The 17,782-nt window shown below is 45.0% G+C and overlaps 1 protein-coding gene across 1 annotated transcript in view; it reads right to left on the reverse strand.

Annotated features, from left to right (window-relative positions):
* Positions 1 to 8,059: 8,059 nt before the first annotated feature.
* FTO (FTO alpha-ketoglutarate dependent dioxygenase) overlaps positions 8,060 to 17,782 on the reverse strand; it is a 294,785-nt gene continuing 285,062 nt past the window's right edge. The window contains exon 9 of the mRNA XM_066637383.1: positions 8,060 to 11,030. Within this exon, the coding sequence (XP_066493480.1) occupies positions 10,877 to 11,030 (154 nt within the window). The 3' untranslated portion in view covers positions 8,060 to 10,876. The remainder of the gene's footprint in view (positions 11,031 to 17,782) is intronic.

Consider the following 17,782-nt stretch of genomic DNA (forward strand, 5'->3'; position numbering starts at 1 on the left):
TGAAACAAACCATGTTGAAATATCTTGATTCTATCAAAAGTCATAGCCAAAAAACCAGCCGAAGTGCAGCAATGCTGCATCATCACACCCACTACCCAAGGCATTGCCCTACCTACTGCATCCATCCATCACGGAAGACACACTGACTTCCTGCACTAGGTGACACAAACCCTAGCGATGCCACTGCATGTAGGCACCATTGCATGTGATCAGGGATCCTGTAAAGGATAAGTGCAAATGTGTGATGGAGTGTACAGAGATGGGACTTGATACAATGGGGTCACACCCCAACAGGAAGCGAAACAGGGAGGGGAAATGGGAAGCACCTTGTGAAGGGGTGATTCAGTTTCAAGGGATGGGGCATATCCTTGCTGTGTCAGTGCAGTGGTAGTCCTCACTGTTACGCAGTGCCAGCTCAAAACCTCTCAGCGCCCTTGACAGTCTGTGAAATGCTGCCCTTCTTTAATCCAACAGCATGGCCACTGTTGCCTCTGCTGCACCATTTCCTCCTGCTGCTCTCGGGATTTGAAACCTGACAAGGGAATAGAACAGAAGAGGAAGTGTGGAAGAGAAAAGAGTTTTGGAGAGGCTTTTCAAATCCAAGGAGTGGGAGGTAGCAGTGGAAGAAAAACTGGATGGCCCCTGCCAATGAAGTCCCTGAGACAGCTGCTTCAGCTGGCCTCATGAACAGACTGGTCCTGCTACCCCATGGATCCTGCTCATTGGTGTGGACCAGGGGTGCCCAAACCCCGGCCCAGGGGCCACTTGCGGCCCTCAGGGGCTCCCAATGAGCCTCTGGCCCTCCAGAGACTTGCTGGAGCCCATGCTGGCCTGATGCAACTGCTCTCAGAATGAAGACAACTGTTTGACCACTCACCTGAGCTGTGGGACACAGGCTCCCTCCACTACTTGCTGTTTCACATCTGTGATGCAGCAGTGGCAGCGAAGGAAAGGCTGGCCTTGCTTTGTGAAAGGCCTTTTATAGGCCTTGAGCTATTGCAGGACCTTCATTCATTCATTCATATAAGTTTCATCTCTAATAAATTCATTTATGTAAATTTATGCAAATTTGAAATGTAAATTAATTCTTTTTTCCACTGGCCCCCTGACACAGTGTCGGAGAGATGATGTGGCCCTCCTGCCAAAATGTTTGGACACCCCTGGTGTGGACTAACAACAACCAGAATTTCCTTCTGCCTACCCTGCAGCATGCACTTGCAGCCAATTGGATCTTTGATATGCAGTCAAGGTGATTTTCAGTGAGGTAAAGCAAATCAAGCCATCTGTGAAATGGAGCCACTGGATGATTATGCAGCCCTGCAGGAGGGTGGGAAGACCCTAAATTCTTTCTCTCTCTCTCAATGTGTGCACGTGTAGATTAATAAGCCCTATATGTTTATAAACTCAGGCAGACATGTGATATTACATCACTCTGCAAAGAGGAAGTTGGCCTTGGAATTGTCATTTGCGCACATTCTAAATCTAGCAATAGAGCTACAGTAATAGAACAAAGCGACAGGATGACTGTAAAAAGCGTAAAAAAAGATCTATAGCCATCTTGACAATTCTGCAATGCACTGCACACTTGTTGAGACCTCAAGTACATTTCAACATGTGTTATTTGAAGAAGGAGGGAAGAAGAAGGAAATGCTCAGTGATGAGTGAGTTCAGCGAGAAATTTTAGCCTCAGCGTTTAGGCCCAGCATTTTTTTTCACAAAAAGCACCTTTTGGAATTTGCCGGAATGGAGGGTGGTGAATGGGAAAGCGATATAGCCATCACCTCCTGGAACGACATAACTCTCCTCCGTCAAAGTCTATCCAGAGGTTGAAGTCTCTGCCTTTGTAAACACGAAGCACTCACATTGAGAATGAGTTGTAGCCGGAGGGTATGGAGGAGAGAAAATGCAGAGCTTGGAATTTGGTTGGTATTCAGAAACTGACAGCAGAAGCAGAAGTAATCAAGGAGGGGAAAAGTGGTGTCTGTGTCAAGGAGGAATTGCAAGTGTTCAACTGACCAAGGTTTCAACCAGGATTACCAAAGGAGGGGGGATGATCGACAGGGATGCCTTTTTGATCTAGGCTGGTCCATGTGCAGGGACCTGTTGCTGGGTTGATCATTTGCTCAGACAAGTCTGGTTAAGGCCCACAGTAGACATGACTTTAATTACATAATTAGCTGTAGCACACCTTCCTTCCCCCCAATATGAATTCTATGCACAGAATCAGTAAGGTGGCGTCAGAAATTGGTCAGGTTGGACACCAGCTGAAGACCCCAATGGCAGTGCTGACCCCTGAATCTTTAGGACTGGGGACAGAAGTAACACCCAATACACCAGTGGTTCTCACACATTTACCACCGGTACCCACTTTTTAGAATGACAATCTGTCAGGACCCACCAGAAGTGATGTCATGACCAGAAGTGACATCATCATACAGGGAAAATTTTTAACAATCCTAGGCTGCAATCCTATCCACACTTACCCAGGAGTAAGTCCCATTTACTATCATTGTTAAAAGAATATACAAAGTAGCTTGTTAAAAGTACAGGTCTGAAACGTTTCCCCAAATGCAATCACATACCATGGTACCATTAAGTTTAATATATTAAAAATAAAATATTGAAATGAATGGGGACCCACCTGAAATTGGCTTGCGACCCATCTAGTGGGTCTTGACCCACAGTTTGAGAAATACTGCAATACACCATTGGGGTGCAGTGGACTCTGCCCAGGGCTCTCCGCAGCCTATTGCTGGTGCTAAGAATCAGCCCCTTCCATTCCCCAAACCCTTTCCCACCCAGATGCATCTGTTTCAGAAGCAATGGATGAGTTTTGACCTACGTTCTCAGAAGGGTCACCGATAAGCCCGTGTCTTGCAGAATGCGGTTCTTACCTCTGTGAATCATCATAACTAAACACTGTAATTATCATTCCCTTGAGCAGCATCAAGTGTTATTTAACAGCCAGCCCTTCTCACTATGGCATGTCTCTCAAAACTCTTTCTACCCAGGGGACAGGCAATCTATTACAGAAGGAACTGTTCTGACCCCATTAGCCGGAGAGGCAGAAGTAACTCTGAACTGCAGACATCGAGGCTCAAGAGGACCATTCTCAACCCAGCATCAACTAGGGACATGTAAACGAAGCAGCTCAGCTTTAGGCAACCCTTAAATAATGGAAAGTCAATTCTGAGCTCTGACATTGCACTCTTGATAAATTACTCCCCCCGCCCTCCATGGAGATCTAATGCAGGGTTGAAATTCACTCTGCAAGATCACAGTGACCCCAGTGGTTCAAACCAAAGGTTCATCTAACCCAAGCACTTCCCACAGTGACGAATCAGATGCTTCCAGGAAGTTGTCTCCTCTCCCCAAAAAACTCACCAGTGGTAACAATGGATCTTCTCTTGACAATTGATAGTTACAATCCCCCCTACCCCAGAGTTACTGTCTGGGTGACACTACCATACAGTGGCATACAAAGAGGGTGGCAGGGGGCAGCCCTAGGTGCCAGATTGCAGGGGGATTGTCGAAGAGGCAACTCCAAGATGTTTAAACTTCTTTTTTCAAGAAGAAAATGTATTTCTTTTAAACTTATTTTTCAATTGTTTATTGGTATGATTATCTATACCAGGGGTGTCAAACCCATTTCATACAGTGGACCAAATAGCATTCATGATGGCTGGAAGTGATGTAATTAAACAGGTCTTAACCAGAAATAAGCACTTTTTCTCATTTAGGAATTCATTCGTTGCAAATGACAGAAAAGAAAATATGCAAATCTGGATCATATTTGAAGATATGGGAGAGCCCAGATATCATGTAGGCCACCCTTTCAGTAGTAACACCTCATCACTGCGAGAGCCCAAGGGCCAGATAAAAAGCTTCTGCAGGCCACATCCAGGCCCAAGCCTTATGTCTGATACCCCTATCTATACAAAGTTACATATAAATATACAAACTTACATAGTTCGTGTGTATGGGGTGTGTACACACACATACACACAAAGTTCAATGAAAGAAAATGTTCACTGCCTGCTACTTCTCTGGTCATTATTATTATTCATTTTGGGCACAATCCTAACCAGGTCAACTCAGAAGTAAGTTCTATTTTGTTCAATGGGGCTTACTCTCAGGAAAGTGTGGTTAGGATTGCAGCCTGCATGTCATAACTATTACTGAAAATAATTTTGTCATAAAGGGTGCCAAAAATTTATGAGCCCCCAAGTGCCAAATGACCTTGGTATGCCACTTCTACCAAAAAGCATACTACAACAATAAAATTGTTACAACACCAAAAACATACATTTGAAAAACTAACCCTAATCAGGGAAAACTAGTCAAAAAGGTATGTTAAGAGCCCTCTCTTAATAGGGAGGAGAGTTGAACATACCTCCCGTGGGAGGGGGTGCTACATGAAGCTAAAGAGAAGATCTTTCATGCATTCCCACAAGCTACAGCAGAGGATAGAGGCCTAGGGATGTACCCATATTGGGGGAAGTCTGACTCATATGAATCTGCCCGTCTTCTGAAGACATCTGAAGAGGCTCTCCTACGTTCGCCATCATTTGTGGCAGAGATGCTCTCCAGTAAATGCATGGGAGGACTTTATCAGGTGTGGCACAATTCTCATGAAATTCCTTCACATAGCCCACATTCATGTGACACGTATTGGAATTCCTGTTTCATCAGGCTTAGCTGTGTCTCACAGGTTGTGATTCTTTTGAGTGGCCTGGTTGGTTTTATTGTCCTCTGGTTGTTTGTGTTCTCTTTTACACTCTGTTTTGTTTTCAGTTGTAAGCTGTTTTGAGTCTCTCCTGGAGGAGAATAAATGGGACCTTAATCAATGAATAAGACTGCAATCCTATCCACACTTTCCTGAGAGTAAGCCCCATTGAGCAAAATAGGACTTACTTCTGAGTAGACCTGGTTAGGATTGTGCCCTAAGTCAAAGAAGTGAATGGTGGCCTCCACTGTCACCCACCATTCCCTCCTCCACAAGCTTCTTTAAAATGCTATGTTATGATTTATGCATTGCTCAGATGGGATTCTGGGGAAGAAAGAGAAACTGAAAGGGAGGTGCTAGCTTTTTAGGGTTTCAGGCAGGAATTTTTCTCTGTCCTACTGAAATATGAGAGGAATTAAACTGGGATCTCCTACAGGCAAGTAGATGCTTGACCACTGAGCCTCCTCCTATATGGTGACTACCAAACACCAATCACTGTGTGGGGTCCATGCCTGGGGGTGGCACAGGGGCAGCAGTTGAATTACCCTGGAGCGAAAGGAGGCACTGAGACCTGGAGACTGGCTTGCACGAATGGTTTAATCTGGTGATATTCTTTACATTCATCAGGGCCTTGTAATGCAACAAGGGCCGTGGTATATAGTCCTCAACAGGAGTTTCGCATCTGTGAAGGTACAGCAAAGCTGAACTGTTCAGGACACCCCTTGATGGTTGGCTGTCTGGTTGTTTTGTTGGGCTTCCAGGGCCCCCTAAGACCCCCAAGGTCTACAACATCCTGTTCTGGTCCAGGTGTGCCTCTCCTGGAAGGGAGGGACCAGCTGCCCCCACCAGGGACCCTTTTGGCTCCCACAGGAACAAGTAGATTACTTACCCTTCCCCCAGTCACTTCTCCCCAGCCAAAGCCCAGGGAGGAGTGACCTCTCCCTATGTCTCCCAGGGTCCTTATGAAGCCAGTTACTGGCCCAGCCAGCCCCACCCTTTCCAGCCATGTGACCTCTGCAGATCCTATGAGGCCTTGTACCCTACTCTCTGGGAAATGCTCTACCTGGGAGCCCAGTCCAGGCAGTACTTGTGATTTACTCCCAAGGAGATCCCTGCTTCTGAGAAGACCCCGGCCACCAGGGCTGGGCCCAGGTGACACACTGGAAGGAGCATTACTACTACAACCACAAAACAAGATGGTAGCTGTGAAAAATGGTAAGGTAGATGACTGGAGTCCCAGCCCCCAAATTTCAACTAAAAGTTCTCATTGGAGAAATTTTGGATGATCCTAAGACAGCGGTTCCCAAACTTATCTGTGCCATAGCTTCCATGGCATCCTCTTCCTGGGCAGTGCCATCTTGGATTGGAGGAGATCTAACATAATCCAAGATGGTGGCACCCAAGAAGAGGATGTGGGGATGCCCTCCAACATGCCTGTGAGTTGGAGCCATGCCTCACAGTTTGGGAACCACTGCTCTAGTACTCTCTCTCTCTCTCTCTCTCTCTCTCTCTCTCTCGTATAGTCAGGCTGAAGTGAAGGGTATTGAGGGGAAGGACGTAGATGAACTTTCTGAAATAAGTAGGTCAAACCACAACCTATTGCTAGTTTTTAAATTATGATTTTTAAAGCCATGGCATATAACAAAAGACCTTGGTTTACGTCTATCAAATGAAAACATGTCACATTCAGTGTTTTTGAGTAAGTGCTTGATCAGGTAGCCAAAGTAAAGTCCTGGAGGTTAAAGCAATAAAAGAGAAACAAAAATAAGCTAATTTTTGTTGTTGTAGATCTCTTGAAGACAACTCCTTAAGCAGCCTTTACCTTGCAAGGAGTTGAGATGCCCATGAAATGACAAGATGCATGTCAATGCTATATGTTTTCTATGCAGGATTCCATTTCATCTTCTTATTAGAGGTCATTAAATTGACTAGTCGCTGGCAAGATCCTTGTAAACAGGAAATATGAAGGCTTTATAACAAAAGGCAACAGCGAAACATAAGACTGCTTACTGGATCAGCCCAAAGGGCCACTTCATCCTGCGTTCTGTTTCCCATAGTGGCTAAAATGCCTCTGGCAAGCCCAGAGTTGGGGATGAAAGCAACAGCATTCCCCCCACCATTGCACCCCTGTATACTGCCTCTGAACCTGGTGGTAACATGCGGCCATTATGACAAGTGAACATTGGTAGACTTGTCCTCTGTGAATGTGTCTACTAATCTCCTTCTAAAGCCATCTATATACGTACATGGCCGTCACCTCGTCTAATGGCAGCACAAGGGGTGTAGACTGATGTTGAAGCATGTTAGCACATAGATTGCACCAAGCGGCAATGCCAAACCTTTGCACTAGGGCACGTCTCCAAACTTTTCCATATGAGGGCCACAGTGTATATTTTACACATTTTTGCAGGCAAAAAAAAGTTGAATAATGAATGAATAGATCATTATTGAATAAATGATGCTTCCTCCCCCCACCCTCACCCCACCCCGGAATGCCTCTCCCTCAGAAAGGGACCTGATCTGTGTCACCAGGAGCTCTTCCCTTGCTAGGTTTCGGCTGGTGCTGGGCTCAGCGCAGACTGGCACTGAGCCAGCATCAATGCTGGCCTGGCACTGAGTGTTGAAGGTGTGCCTTATGGCATGTTTGTGGCACTCAGCACCAGCACAGGGCCAGTGGAAAGAGCCCAGGATTGGGCTCTAAGTCCCTGGTAGCTGTTCTATGTGGTGAGATCTATGGAATAAAGCATCTCTAGAAAGTCAAGGGTTCAGAGGCCATCCAGCTCCTAAACAGTCAATCAGTCTGAAGGTGAGATGTGAAAATGTGTGTCCTGAACAAGTTCATCAGTTCTCATTCCCATATTTCATTCTTCAGACAAATATCTCATAATACATTTTTGCATTTTCTTTAAATGCAAGGGTTGAGCCAGAATTCAAATTTCAAAGTGCCATCCAAAGTGCTAGTAACATTTAACACCCATCTCAAATGGCATTTTGAGTGTGTGCTCCAACTAGCATTCTGATATTGCCACCTTCAAGGCTATTGCCTTGATATATTGCAATATATTGCACTTCTTCCTCTCGCTGAAAATGAGTCAGGATTCACTGACTCAGAACTCTGCCCACAATCCTTCCCCAACACCACCACTGCTAATTTACTTCCACCAGTGGAGATTCTGTGGCCCACTGATGCTGACCAACTCCCAGCTGCGGTTCATGGGCTGCAAAACGATGGAGTATTTGTGGCACCAGCAGTCCTGGGCCTGGGTAAGACTGAACCATAAGCGATGGAAGATTCAGGGCAGACAGACAGACAAAAGAAAAGACATCTTCACATAGGCATAATTCATTTATGAAATTCACTGCTACAAGATGTGGTGGTGGCCATTTGTTTAGATGACGTTAAAAGAGGATTAGACAATACACATATGTCTATCAGTGCCTGTTAATCCTAATGGCCACACAGAACTTCCATGTCCCACTAGAAACCAGTTGCTGGGTGAAGCACAGCAGGAGAGGACTGTGGTCTTCATATCTGCTTGTAGATGCACCTGGCTGACCCTTCTGTTAAACTGGGCTGGATAGACCCTTGGTCTCCTGCAGCAGAATTCTCCTTACATTCTTCATGAACATAGAGTTGAATAATGAATTTAGAAAACACTCCACCACAAACCAGAAGCTTTCCATTGCAGACTTTTAAGAACAGCCTTTTAGCTCCCATCTTCAGACGAATGCAGTGATAAAAGGATTTCATTTTCTGCCAACAATTTCCTTCTGCTAATGTAAAATCAACTTGCGATCTGATTTTGTTGTTATATATAAAGAGAGGGTCCTTGCCGCGAGCATCTGCATTTGTATTGGCTCCATGTTTAGTCGGGAGCTTTTTGTAAAATTGATGAATATTGTCTAAAGGCAAGTGCAGACAGGCAAACAGATCTGTATCTTCCGTAATCCATTTAGCGCGACACACACGTGCGGGGGGGACCAATTTCGCTGCAATTCTTTCAGCGATGATGAAAAGTAAATGCAGGCAAAGTCGTGAACTGTGTTTTGCAAGGCACTGCTGCAGTTTAATGTAAGTAACTGAATGGATGCATCTCTCTCCTCCACCTGACCCTGCTTCTTTGGCAGCGGGAGAACTCAGAGATGATAAACAACATGCTGGACACAAGACAGCCCTCTGTAGGGAAGTTGTGAGACCACTCAATCTTGTGAATCAGACTGCCTTATGTCAAGACTATGAGCAACAGTTACTGCTGGAAGAGGGAGCTGCACTGTAGGGTTAAGGCAGAGGTTCTCAAACTGGAGTGTTGCGATACCCCAGCCAGAGAAACTCTGTCTCTGTTTCCTTAAAGGGTGGGGGAAGGGAAAGGCAGCAGCATGATCCTCAGGATTGTGCTGCTGCTGGGGCTGATGGGGAGTGATTTTCACTTACTTGAGCCAGCTCCTATCTTCTGCGGGGGGGGGGGGAGAGCCCTGCAGAGGCTCCAGGCTCCCCCTCGCCAAGCCTCTAAAAAAGTTTAAAAAAAAAAAATCAGAACGCACTTTCTGTTTTCTGATTGAAAACAGGAAGTTGGTTCCAGCTCTGTTTTTGTTTTTTACATTTTTAGAGGCTTCAGGAGCTCTGCAGAAGCCTCTAAGTCAGTGGTTCTCAAACTGCGGGTCCATGACCCACTAGTGGATAATGACCCAATTTTTGGTGGTTCGTGAAACCGACAAGATAAATTAGGTTTGTGAATCAAGGGTTAAACAACCTGCTACTGGGGGGGGGCGGGAAATATTGCTTCTCAATCATTGTTATAGCCACAGAGGCTTGAGAGGCTGGTAAAGTGAAACCTTTTTTTAGGTAGGTCCCGGTGCTAAAACATTTGAGAACCACTGCTCTAAGCCATGGCGGATGAACCAGGAAAAAAAAAATCTTGCGGCCATTGCAAATAGCTTAATGGAAATGTCAGCCCAGTGCATGGTAGCGGTACACATATTCAACTGAGAACTTTCAACTCAACTACATAAATTAGTACTTCATGAAATAATAATAATAATTGCAAGTCCCCGAACCCCATCTTCTCCTTTCAGATGGGTTTTCTGCTTTCTTGGTGTTCAGCAAACATTCTTGATCCCTGTATCTTTTATGGCTGTCAAGTGGATTTTGCTACTGCCACTCTTATGGTTTCAAACAATGCTTAATTAAAATGGAAATTAATCATAAATCAACAGTAAAAAAAATACAGCTTTATTCCCCGTGTTCCACTTCAGTCTGCTTCAATCTGTAACAAAGACGAACACTTTGTTGGGAAGAGGGCTGCCTTTTAACAGAATCCCCTCCCCCCTTCTACTGGGTTTGTCTTGTGATCTTTTCTTAATCTTATGATTACTAAAACAAATTAAGCGGCACTTACAACACCAACCATCAAAAGACACACAGTTTGTTCAGTGGTGAAAACCTCTCTTTTAAATGAGTGGCATAAAGTTACATGAAATTATGTATCCAACAAGATCTTCCCCATTAGCACGATTTTCCTATCACTGCTACCAGATAATTTTGGGGAGGAATGGGATGGGGGGCAGAGCTTTGGGGCTTGAGAGAGTGCATGGGACTGGGAAGAGAATGCAGACCATCCTGCATTCCCAGTTACATCACCAGGAGCATGGGGGAGTCCAAATTTGGGATTGGGATTGTTGAGTCCAGTTCCAATCCAGCCCTGGAGAGCACTCATCACTGGTTTAAAATTTCCATTGTGGTTTAAGGGCATGGCGGGGGGGGGGGGGGAGGGAGACACACCTGGATTAGAACCTTGAGCCTTGATTGTGTTCATTCTCCTCCTCTTTCCCCTTACTTTATTGAACTGGAGTAGCATGTTGGCTGCAAGGGCTAAAGTCTTTCCTTCAGAACCTGCTGGGTCAACCCAAAAGCCCATCTAGCCCAGCATTCTCTTTCCCAGTGGCCAACTACAGTCCCCTTGGGAATCCCACAAGGAGGAGACTCCCTTCCCTCTCTGTTATTCTGTTAGCATGACAGGACAAAAAACTACTTCCCAGTGGCTACTGGCATTGTCCAGTAAGAATTTAAAAAGGAGAAGAAATGGGATGACTGGGGGAGCGAGTGCATGTGGGAAATCTGAATCAGTTTGCAAACTGGCAAGTTCACTACTTCTAGGACTCCACTTTGTCCAGGAGACTCTGTAGCTCAACAATAATATCTTCAAGGTTGAATGGTAGTGGCATATTGGGATCATCCTCTTGCCAATAGGGATGACATTCTGGTTTTTCATCCTCTGGTAAACTCTCCACCAGTTGGGAATGGCACCTGAAATCAGTAAAAAGAAGAATGGATTAATGCAAGCATTTTGAGATCTATTCTCTCCGGATGCAACGTGTTTGCTTATTAATTAAAAAAAAAATGAAAGAAGAATGAACCAGGTGATAAAATGATAGTCCGCCGAGTATGATGACTCCAGAGCTTTTTTTTTCTCTTTCGTTGATGCCGACTTTCAGTTTCCTAGCAGGGTCTTCGAGAAAGCCAATCACACAGAAAATTCAGTTAGCACACCTTTTGATGGTGAATTATTTTTTCATTATCTCCAGTCTTATTTGAAGTAGGTACTTTATGCCATTGTTTGTGGGTTTTTGTGATATTACTAGATTATTGAGAGAGATTAAACCAAATTTACTGCATTAAGGTCAGAGGAGAGATTAAACAATATTGCAAGGACCTGGCTGGTAAATCTGAGATTTACAGGTCTATCCGTTTCCGAGGAAGTAAGAAGAAGGGGAGCTTTTGAAAGATAGATGCAAATGAGGGTTAATAATCATTTCTGCTGATGAATAGGTGGGCAAAACTTCAACAAAATTAAATTAAGAGGTTAGTGTTCGTTAAATCCCCAGAGAAACCCGTTGAATTACCGTGTTTCTTATTAAATGGATTCTTCATCAATAGTAGTGAAGTCTAATTATAATAAGCAACTAAAACTGCAGTCCATGCAGGGGGAAATTTTATGAGAAGTAAACCAACACAGCTCGTAAGATGACTTTGCAGTAAAGACTGCCACTCATTTGGGCTGCATTAGGAAATGTGCAGCCATTCGGTACTGCTGTTCTTTTAATTTACCAGCTGCTAGTTAATTAGCTAATGTTTATAAAAGAGTGTGAAGCTGAAGAGGGTTATGCTTTATTACATGGCCGCAAAGAAGGCTCAGAACATCATAAGAAGTGCTCTGTGGACTTAACCAAAGACCCAGAGCTGAAGTCAGGTTGGAAGAGGCAGTGGTGGACCTCCACATGTCCCCATGTTTACCAGCAGTAGGCAACAGGCAGTAGTATCCTTCCCTCCCCACTGGCCAATGAGAGCATCCCCAAGGGATTCTGCAATGAGGCAGGGGCCTCTGGGAGAAATTTCCAGTTGTAAACAGGGTGTTGCAGTGGCGTCACCAGGTGGGGCAAAGGGCGGGCTGTCCCCGGGTGTGAGACTCCAAGGGGCACGTCACCAGACTGCCCAATCTCTCTTCAGTGATTTTCGGGACACTTTGGGTCCAGCTGCCATGCACTCTCACTGTGGATCATGTTTTCACTCCTTGCTGATGAGAGCGTGTGGTTGGCCCAAAGCAACCTGATGATTGCTGAAGGAAGGTGGGCTTTTCACATTTAAATCAATGCAAGAGCCTGAAATAACATGATTACATCATCCCTGAACTTCTAGGAACATCAAACTCCATGTAAGCCACCTCATGTGCAATCTGTGGTAGGGATTGCCTCAGGGATATTGGGTGCAGGGGCAATGCAAGTTTCATGGTGGATTTAGGCCACCGCTTCCATCAGTGCTGGGGAACTAGGGTTTCAGATGGTCAGCCTGGTTGTTGGCAACCACCGAACCTGGCTAACAACTGGTTGCTATCTCTACAAAGAGATACCCCACGGTTGGCCAATTTGATGCCCCAGGAAATAAACTAGGAGGGCAAAAAGACTCTAGCTCTCTTCTGCTATTGCTCCTGAAAATTGGCACTCAGAAGTATATCTTGATAATGATACAAAAACTATACCTAAATACATCAGACTAAGGGCGCAATCCAAAGTCCCTTGTGCTAGTCCATCATCATTGCAAAAGTGCCATAACGCACTTTCACACTGACTTTAGAGCATGGAGGCCAGTGCAAGGATGTGTGCCAGCCTCCCTGTGTTGACATGGGCCCTGGGCTCAGTAAGTTTCTGCCAGAGGTTACAGACTGGTGCAGGGGTCTAGGGGAGGTGTGGGAAGGATGGGAGGGAGGTGTTTCGGAGTGGAGGAGGGAGGGCATTCCCATGGGCAAGTGGGCAAGAAAAAGGAGGTGGGGTCGGGATTTGGCACTTATGCCAGATCCTAGCCCTGTTCCTGGGCAGCCTGGCAACCAATTTAAGTGGCACAGATCCGAGAAGACCCATTGGGGCTTCTGTGATTCTATCGGGGGTAAGGGGAATTTTTTCTCCTTGCCTTGAGCCGAACCACAACCAGCCTCAAACTTGCACTGGATACAGCACAGGCCTGTTCCAAAGCAAGTTAGGATTGTGCTGTAAGGTGCCCTTCAAGCATTGCTCTTCACTGAACATGATACGATCTTCAAGATATTTAACTAACAAAGAAACAGTGAATGGTGAGGAATAACCTCAGCATTTTGCAATGTATTAAGGATATTTATTGCATATGCTTGATCACTTCTCTGTTAGACTACTGCCATGCATGCTCCAGGTGGCAGCCTTTGAAAAGTGACTGGTGTCTGAGCCCCATTCAATGTGCTAGTCACATTTAATGCTCTATATCAGGGGTGCCCGATCCCTGGCCCTGGGGCCACTTGTGGCCCTTGAGGACTCCCTATCCGGCCTGCAGAGAGCCCCCAGTCTCCAGTGAGCCTCTGGACCTCCGGAGACTTGCTGAAGCCCACGCTGGCCTGACACAACCGCTCTCAGCAAGATGGCCAACTGTTTAACCTCTTGAGTGAGCTGTGGGACGAGGCCTCCCTCCACTGCTTGCTGTTTCAAGTCAATGATGCAACAGTGGCAGCAAAGGAAAAGCTGGCATTGAGCTATTGCAAGACCTTCATTCATTCATATAAGTTCCATTTCTAATATTCATTTATGTAAATTTATTCAACTTTGAAATGTAAATTAATTCTTTTTTTTCCTGGCCCCCGACACAGTGTCAGAGAGATGATGTGGCCCTCCTGCCAAAAAGTTTGGAAACCCCTGCTCTATATGATAACATCATATAGAGGAAGGGCAGTTCAGCAGTGGAACAGATTGCCGAGAGAGGTGGTGGACTCTCCCTCACTAGAGATATTCAAGCAGAGGCTCGACAAGCAACTGTTGGAGATACTCTAAGAGGATTTCCTGCCTAGCAGGGGGTTGGACTAGATGACCTATTAGACCCCTTCCAACTCTATGATCCAGGATATCTAGGAACATCTCAACTTGCCTTCTAATGAGCCGGGGTTCCAATCCATTTTAATGTATTTAATTTGTTTTACTTAAAGTTGTACACTGCTTTGGCAGAAAAACCTCACATTTAATGCAGAAAAAAGAAGGGCTAAGAGTTTGGTATTTCTCCTTATACCTGAACTTCAAAAAATTAAGAACATTCCATGAAGACTGAATATGGATATACCACCTCATGTAAAAATCAACTGTTGCCTTAAAAATAAAATAAAGCAATGGCTACATTAAAGCAATTCCAAAAAGACCATCCGACAGAGAGTGACTTGAAATTGTTCTTTTGCAGGTGCAGAAGGCTGCATCAGAGAAAATCCCAGTAAAACCCCACATGCTCTGATAGAGGATGAGATAGAGAACATAACAGACTCGTCCCAACAATTAGCCGATTAATGTTTTCAGCACTGCTGACATGATTAAATGCACACAACTCCAGGGCCACTTTGCTGACCCCTCTGAGGAAAGAATGACATGCAAACCCAACAAAAGAGGTCACCTCCCTCTTGGGAATTATTGATGGGACTGGAATGCCCAGGAGAAAATGTACTTCAACTTTACACCCATGTTGGTATGCAGTTAATTGCAGCGCCAACTTCCCGACGCACTCAATCCCTCGTACATTACACCACAAGGACAGTATTAACACGTAACATTCCTATATATCTTCAGCTCCTCACATCAGCCCGTGATAATAGCATCTGTTAACATGCTATTATGTAGCACATCACTTCATAAATAATAAGATTAACCGACCTCGGGCCCTCCGAGAAGAGTGATGTGTTCCAATGTTCTCATTATTTATTTAAAACAAGAATTAAAGGAACACAAGCTACTTTTGACAATCCTCTTAGCATAAATATTAAACCGTTTGCGTTGATAAGCCATGCGGCGCAAGAGAACAGTGGATTTGTTTTGCCAGTCGCTTCATATAGTGGTTGAGCCCACACGGGCGGAGGGTGAAGTTCTCAGAGGTGTGATTAAACATTGCGCAACCTTGAGTTGGGGATATTTCCACACCACCCCTTCAAAATTATGGAAAAGAACATGGTTAATATGCAGAGAAGGCTGAAGCTAAATGGAGCCTAACAAGGTGTATGCTTTGTCTTCTGATATGAATGCAAAGAGAGAAAGAAGAAGACAAAAAGCAAGACGATGAAGATAAAGACGAAGATGTTTGCTGGATACTTCAGCTGAAACATTTCAATGGTTTTCTGCAGATATTAGGAATCTAGACATTTGCACAAACCTGCCTCCCACTGAATTAGACAATTGTGCCATCTAACTCATTATTTACCCTCATTGGTGGAGTTTTCCAGAGTTTCAGGCAGGTGGGCTTCCCAGCTCTAACTGGAGAAGCTGCCTGGGATTGAACTTGAGACCTTCCACATGCAGAGAAGATGCTCCACCACACAGATGTTCTTAAGTACAGGAGAATCTTAAGTACAGTAGGTTGGTGTGATCAGGTGGTTGAGCTGTTGTACTGCCTAAAGAGCTAAGCAGTTAGCAACTCAGGTCATGCCCTTAGAGGGGAGACACGAAACCAAGCCGACAAAGTTATATTATCTATTGTGAGAAGTCAGAGTCGCTGATCAGCCACCTACGGTGAGTGAGTGGAAGAGTGTGGAGAGGACAGCTGGAAGGATGGTTAAGACCTTCAGTACCTGCCTGGTTTGATTGTCAGTTGCCTGCAGAAGCTCGATGACATATGGCTGGAAGAGATAACCACACCGTGAAGGGAGGCACATGATGATGGAGGGTTCTGTAAGTTCCTCTCACAGAATAATATTATAAAAAACCCACTGAAAGATGATGGTTTAAGATTTGCCTGCCTAGGTAAACCACCTTGAATGCTGGGTAAAAACAGAGAAAAATAGTGTATACATACTTAAATAAGTAAGGGTGCAATCCTAATCAACTTTCCAGCACTGCCATAGCTGTGCCAATGGGGTGTGTACTGCACCCTGCAGTGGGGAGGCAGTCAAGGGGTCCTCCTCGAGGTAAGGGCATGTTTGTTACCTTACCTTCGGACTGCATTGCGGCTAGGTCAGTGCTGCAAAGTTGGTTAGGACTCCGCCCTAAGTACTCAAGTCTCATTTCTAGGTTGCTACAGCACTCAGAATGCTGTGTGTGAACCTGATAACACGTGTAGCAGAATTAGACAGCAATGGGGTTGTATAGCCATGAAGGGACTGGACCAATTGTGGGGAGCGAAGATCAATTTGAATGTTCCCCAGTGTAGAAAAACTCCCTACAAGTATATAATTTGCCAAAGGGAGGAGTATGCTGGACTAGACACTGCTGAGCTAGGTAGCTGATTAAAAAAAAAAAATCAGAAACTTTTTTTAGCACAGGGAAATGTACCCATAAACAACACCTGAGCCCTCCACCTTCAGTCCAAAGTGGCACACTCTACCCCTGACGTAACGCGAGTGCCTCTTCTGGAATCTGAAGGAGATGGCTCAGCCAGCTGGTTATTTTCTCTGGGATTTAGTTACATTTCGATGATTGGGATGTCAACTGCATTAGGAGACACTGGTCACGATGCTAAAATTAACCACTTTAGCTAAAGTGTGTGTTAATTATGGGTATGCAAGCAGTCAATAAAAGGTTAATGCAAGAGTCAAAGGGATAAATTTATTTCAGGATTGCATCACTCAAGAGACTAAAAGACTAACATTATACTTGGTGTTTTTAATCAATAGGTTTTATACTAATGTGCTAACCATTTATTTTAAAACAGCACTCCTACCCCACCTCCTGACTAAGAACTTCATCTGGAAAGGGGGAGGAGCAAGTCGGCATTGTTTTTGGAAGCAAGTTCTCATTGGACTTTGATCTTATGGTGAGATCTTGTGGGACCACCATAACAGATTTGGTGAGGTATCTTAGGTCTCTTCTGAGGGTCAAACTACAACTTTCGTTAAATTTGCCGATAGCCCTGATGGCCTGAGTTTTTTTTTTCCATCAATCGGAGCCACTGGGGGCTGGGGGGGGGGTGAATGGCACTGATTTGGAATTGGTGGGGTCTGTAATGATCCCTGCCCTGAGCAGCTGCTTGGAAACTCCAAGTTGGAGGTCATCTCCAAAGAGATGGGAACAACCAAACTGAAAGGACAGCTTGGGATCCAGTCCCTCAACACTAGGCTGCCAGCCAAGAGACTTCAGAATGAAAGACCTTGGACACAGATCCCAGAATGGGAAACAGGTTGTTGGGTGTTGAAATGCAGGGGAGATAGCTAGCAGCTCAGGGGGTAGAGAGAAGGGCATGATCCAAAGCAAAGTTGCATTTTAGGGAAGGCTAGTGTGTTTTTAGGCTTGTGTGTTTTAGGTTTTAGGGAAGTTGCATTTTAGGGAACTGCCAGGGGTGTTGCCTCTCCCACAGGAGGAGATCCATCGTGGGGCTGATGTGCTGGCCTCCAGTACTGGGTGACATAAACCCTAGTGACACCACTGGTTATGCCTTTTGAGGAGATATGATCCACACCAATTTGGAATCGTGTGTGTGTGTGTGTGTGTGTGTGTGTGTGTGTGTGTGTGTGTGTGTTTTAATAAAGAAGCATTTGCCATTAACCAGGTGGGCATCCATTATGGCACTAATAATTT

This window comes from Tiliqua scincoides, chromosome 9 (genome assembly GCF_035046505.1).
Source record: "Tiliqua scincoides isolate rTilSci1 chromosome 9, rTilSci1.hap2, whole genome shotgun sequence".
Lineage (NCBI taxonomy): Eukaryota > Metazoa > Chordata > Lepidosauria > Squamata > Scincidae > Tiliqua > Tiliqua scincoides.